The 5,607-nt window shown below is 44.2% G+C and overlaps 1 protein-coding gene across 1 annotated transcript; it reads left to right on the top strand.

Moving 5' to 3' along the window:
- Nucleotides 1–1,188: 1,188 nt before the first annotated feature.
- On the top strand, nt 1,189–1,947 carry LOC131695119 (uncharacterized). Its single transcript, XM_058983638.1, has one exon. The coding sequence runs from the start codon at nt 1,189–1,191 to the stop codon at nt 1,945–1,947; it is 759 nt and encodes a 252-aa protein (XP_058839621.1).
- The last annotated feature ends 3,660 nt before the right edge of the window (nt 1,948–5,607 follow it).

Raw genomic sequence — 5,607 nt, 5'->3', positions numbered from 1 at the left:
TAAATTTTCAATAATGTACTAATGAACTTAAGTAAACAATCTTAAGTGTAAGTATTTCTTGATCGATTAGTGGTGGAAAAATGAAATTATTTGATAAATTACATTGTTATGCAACGTTCGCACTACCAGTTAAAACGGGTTTTTATGCTATCTTGGTGACATTTTTCTTGTTGCTAATTATTAAAACGTGTTATAACTCTGTAGTGTAAACATTGTATTATTAAACCAATTCTGCAGCGTTTTATGTTATATAGGTGTTTTATGTGGTAATAGGACTGACATAATTATATCTTCAGTACAGCGGTTTGTTTCATAATTTAAAACAAATTTATTTTAAAATTTAAATTAGTATACCCAACCGTATTTGTTGTATACCTTAAAACGCAATTAGAACTGTGTTTTAAATACATAGGGTAGGACAGATATTCTGACTGGTTAAACTGGGAAAACAATTTTAAGTCCAGTAACGCTTAAGACATGGCTTGAATTTGAATCGAAAAAGAGCACCCGCTTCAACTGCTGCTGGGACGGTAAGTTCTGTTTTAAAATTTTCCGTTGTGTGCAGTACGAAACAAAAGTGTTTGAAATTAGAAAACAAAAAGTTCTGCTGGGAATGTGATTGTTTCCGATGCAATTACATTCAGATTTTTCACGCAGGGGATTTAGGCCGTGTAAATGAAAACCGCGTAAATTTAAAAAAAACGCGTTAATGAAAACCGCGTAAATTTCAAAATCCGCGTAAAAAACCTGAGTGTACTCTCCTATATAAAATACTACGCTGCTGAACAGTGCAATAACTACAGAAGCAGTATTCAGTTTGTTTACATCGTGTTGACGTTTGTTTTTGCTCTAGAGAAAGTTGCATTTTATCTGTGTTTTACTTACCGTTTTTCGGCGAAAAAACTTCCAGTCGCTTGATGGACATTCCGTTTCGTATCGTGTACTGCTCACTAGTGAAATCCTTGTGAAAACTTTGAAATCCTTGTGAAAACTTTGTGAGTCTACGGTGAAATTGTGAGACTGCAACCTGTGTGTAATTCCCCACAAATAAATTTACTCGCTCACTTCGCCATCTGCACGCGAGTAGTGGAAAGTGTTCCCCACACTTCAAGTTTGCGCACAGCGAGACGAAATCTCGGGTGGGTTTTCAAAAGGTCGTAAGCGACAAAAGGCGGATTGAAATCAGCCATGAGTTTTAGTTGCAAGTCATGCGACTCTCCCGTTAATGGGATTGAGAAAATTGCATGTCGCGGCCATTGCGGATCGATTTTCCACCGCACCTGTATTCCCGGTATGCAGCGATCCGCACTAGACCTGTTGTCTAGTTTCAACAACAATCTGTACTGGCTCTGCGACGATTGTGCTCGCTGTTTTAACGAGTGGGTGCAGCAATCCGTTTCCGCTGCTCCCATTGTGAACACAAAAAAATTATGTGAGGCTGTAGATAATTTGAACACGGTCGTCTCAAATCTCTCGAGCCGTATTGAAAACCATTTTCCGGCCAATTATGGTTCTGTAACTCAAAGGGGGCTGTTTGTCAAGCGACTTCCGGAGGATCCGCCCACTCCGAAACGACGTCGCGAGAATAATGCTAAAATTCGCGCCACTGCTGCCGCGGTTTGCGGTACTAGAGCCATTCAGCGGGAAATCAGAACAGTTGCGGATGAGCGGGAGCAATTTTGGGTCTATTTGAGCCGTCTTGACCCGAGCCATACAGTGGAGGAAATCGTCGCCATGACCCAAGAATGCCTTGGAACAAGCGATGCACCCAAAGCAGTTTTGTTGGTCAAGAAGGACACCGACCTCACGAAACTCAACTTCGTTTCTTTCCGAGTTGAGCTTCCGAGCGAACTAAAGGACACTGCACTCAAAGCGTCCACTTGGCCGACTGGAGTACTCGTTCGGGAATTTAATTTTGACCAGCCAAAGCAGGATAGATTTCGCTAACGGGCTACTGGGATGCACCGCAGCTTGTATTATGGAAGCCCTCGATCCCCCCGCCACAGTCCAGCTACTGCAGCCAACGTTCACCAGTCGTCCCGGTCCTGTGTGCGGGAGTGGAGAAAGGGTCTTCCAAACTTCCCTCTGCGGCAAGTACCCATCCTTTCTGAATAATTCAAGCGCTAAAATGTTCCCCGATTCCAGTTCTCCGTTAATTGTACCGTATCAGCACCAGACGCCGTTCTTCCTGCCTGCGAAGCGCAGCTGTTTACGAGAGACACCTAGTTCAGCTGCATTGCACACATCCCACGTAATATCTCTTCGGTCACCGGGACGCACACTTGCCGCCAGCCGTGAGGAAGCCCTTAGTCCCCCCACCACAGTCGAGCCCTTCCTGCCAGCGACCAGCAGCCGTCCCGGTCCTGTGGTGGAGATGGGACGAGGGGTCTTCCGCAAACCTACCTCAGGCAAGTACAATGCATCTATGAGCTCTTCTTTGCCTCAAAGCTCTTCGATTTCCAGCATTGGTCAACGACGGGCTAAACTGCTGCTATACTACCAAAATGTTGGTGGTATTAATTCAATCGTTGAGCAATACCGTCTTGCAGTCTCCGACAAGAGTTTTGACATCATTGTCTTCGTCGAAACATGGTTGAACGATGACACACTTTCCAGTCAGGTGTTTGGTACTGAATACGAGGTGTTTCGTTGTGACCGGAGCCCTAGCAACAGCCGAAAATCCACCGGAGGCGGCGTATTAGTAGCGGTTAAAACCAGCTTGAAGGCAAGAATCGTCGAGAACACTTCTTGGGATTGTCTAGAGCAGGTTTGGACGATTATCGAGCTTGGCGACCGTAAGTTGTACTTGTGTGCGTTGTATGTTCCACCCGACCGCGCTCGTGATACCGAATACGTTGAAGCACACTGCAGCTCAGTTTTTACTATCCTCGAAGATGCTAACGCTGTTGATGAGATCATGGTACTAGGAGATTTTAATCTTCCTAGCATTTCATGGAAATCTTCCCGTAATGGATTTCTTTATCCGGATTCGGACCATTCCGTTCTCCACCCATGTGCAGTGAGGCTACTTGATAGCTATAGCTTAGCCACGTTAGTACAAATCAATCCTATTGCCAATGAGAACAACCGCCATCTCGATCTTTGTTTTGTCAGCGACCAGGTTTCCGCCACATCAATAGTGACGGCTCCCTTTCCCCTAGTAAAACCAGTGGCACATCATCCTCCACTGATCGCCACGATTGATAGCTCTGTTGTGCATGACTTCGATATATTACCGCTTTCTGTCTCCTACAATTTCCGTAAAGCTGATCATCGCAGTATCGCAGACCTTCTTTCCACTATCGATTGGGAAAATATTCTGGACCCCGAAGATGTCGAAACCGCAGTTCAAACCTTTTCAAACGTTCTGGTGTACGCTATTGACAGGCATGTTCCAAAGAAAGTTCACCATCGACAAACCGGCCCTCCATGGCAAACGAATACTCTGCGACGGCTGAAGTCTATAAAAAGAGCTGCCCTGCGGAGGTTTACCAAGTATCGCACAATATCACTCAGAGACTATTACGTCAGTCTCAACCATGCGTACAAACGAGCCAGTCAACACTGTTTCTATCGATATCAGCAAAATATTCAGCGTAATCTCAAGTCGCATCCTAAACGTTTCTGGAAATATGTGAACGAGCAGCGCAAGGAATCAGGACTGCCGTCGTCTATGACTTTCAATGGGAACACAGCTACTACATCTCGAGACATATGTTCACTTTTCTCGGAAAAATTCGCGAATGTATTCACAGATGAGGCACTAACTATTGAGCAAATCGAACTCGCGGCTAGCAGAGCTCCACTTGTGGGTCACACTCTGGGAGCTATCGATTTTAATGCAACGATGATTACCAGAGCTTCCTCTCGACTTAAGTCATCTTTCAATCCGGGACCCGACGGGCTCCCCTCCGCGATACTGAAAAGGCACATCGAAGTTTTGGTTGCTCCGCTTCTTCAGATCTTTAGAGCATCTATTACTAGAGGTATTTTTCCATCTTGCTGGAAATCAGCGAACATGTTCCCAGTTCATAAAAAGGGCAATAAGCGAGACGTCAATAATTACCGTGGGATAACTTCATTGAGCGCTGTCTCGAAGTTGTTCGAGCTGGTGATTATGGAACCTCTTCAGGCTCACTGCAAGCAGTACCTAAGTGACGATCAACATGGCTTCACGTCCGGGCGGTCAACTGCATCTAACCTGTTATGCTTAACATCCTACATAACAGAGAGTATGGAACGTCGCGCTCAAACTGACGTCGTTTACACCGACTTATCCGCCGCTTTTGATAAGCTAAACCACGATATCACAATAGCAAAAATGGAGAGATTTGGAATAAATGGCAGTGTTTTGCAGTGGTTTCGATCTTACCTCACAGACCGAGAGATAGCGGTTGTCATAGGAGATTGCCAGGGCCCTATATTCACTTCTACGTCAGGAATACCTCAAGGGAGCCACTTGGGACCGTTAATGTTCCTGATTTACTTCAATGATGTACATCTAATTCTGCAGACTCCCCGATTGTCCTTCGCGGATGATCTCAAGATTTATCGCATAATTCGTACAATTGAAGATTGCAGATTTCTCCAACAGCAGCTTCAAGCCTTTGCTGACTGGTGTACCATGAACCGCATGTATGTAAACCCGAAGAAGTGCACGGTAATATCGTTTTCACGGAAAAAGGATTCGATCTATTTTAAGTATCGTCTTCTAGAAACAGAAATCGAACGCGTCAGTCACGTGAAGGACCTGGGAGTGATTCTGGATTCTCAACTTACGTTCAAACAACACGTCTCCTACGCAGTCGGTAAAGCGTCTCGAGCGCTAGGATGCATCTTCAGGATAGCCAAAAATTTTACTGATGTTTATTGTCTCAAATCGCTGTACTGCGCTTTATCCCGATCAATCCTAGAATATTGCCCTGAAGTGTGGAGCCCAAACTACAATAACGGCGTTGAGAGAATTGAAAGCGTACAGCGTCGCTTTTTACGCTTCGCGCTCCGTAGATTGCCGTGGAGAGATCCTGTCCGATTACCTAGCTATGAAAACCGGTGTCAGCTGATTCAACTGGAACCCCTTTATGTTCGAAGAAATACAGCAAGAGCTTTGTTCATCGCCGACACTTTGCAAGGTCATATAGATGCCCCAGCTATATTAGAACAAATTAATATAAACGTCGCACCACGAACATTACGCAACAACATTATGCTTCGATTACCGTTCAGACGCACTAATTATAGTATGCATGGAGCCATCACTGGTCTACAAAGGATTTTCAACCAGGTTGCTTCAGCTTTCGATTTCAACGTGTCTAGACAAACTCTGCGTCAGCGATTTTCCAGACTTTTTAATCACATTTGACTTTTTTACCGTTTTTGTGAATTATTGTATGACCACTATTTGTGTATATGACTTGAATGTTAGTAATAAGTTTATTATTAAGACCAACATCATTGGGGCTTTGGTATGCCTGTTGGTGTATAAGACTAATAAAGAATAAAGCACGTTGTCAGATGCCTTACTGATAAAAAACATATAACCGAAATATGAAACATGAAAACCAATTGGCTCTTTACCCTACGCAGCTACAAAGCGCCGTAAACATG

The sequence above is a fragment of the Topomyia yanbarensis genome, unplaced genomic scaffold, assembly GCF_030247195.1.
Source record: "Topomyia yanbarensis strain Yona2022 unplaced genomic scaffold, ASM3024719v1 HiC_scaffold_291, whole genome shotgun sequence".
Taxonomy (NCBI): Eukaryota; Metazoa; Arthropoda; class Insecta; order Diptera; family Culicidae; genus Topomyia; species Topomyia yanbarensis.
This window is presented reverse-complemented; position numbering and strand designations above follow the sequence as displayed.

What these genes read in the sequence shown, in the direction of transcription:
- LOC131695119 (XM_058983638.1), top strand. Translation starts at nt 1,189, where the DNA reads ATGAGTTTTAGTTGCAAGTCATGCGACTCTCCCGTTAATGGGATTGAG.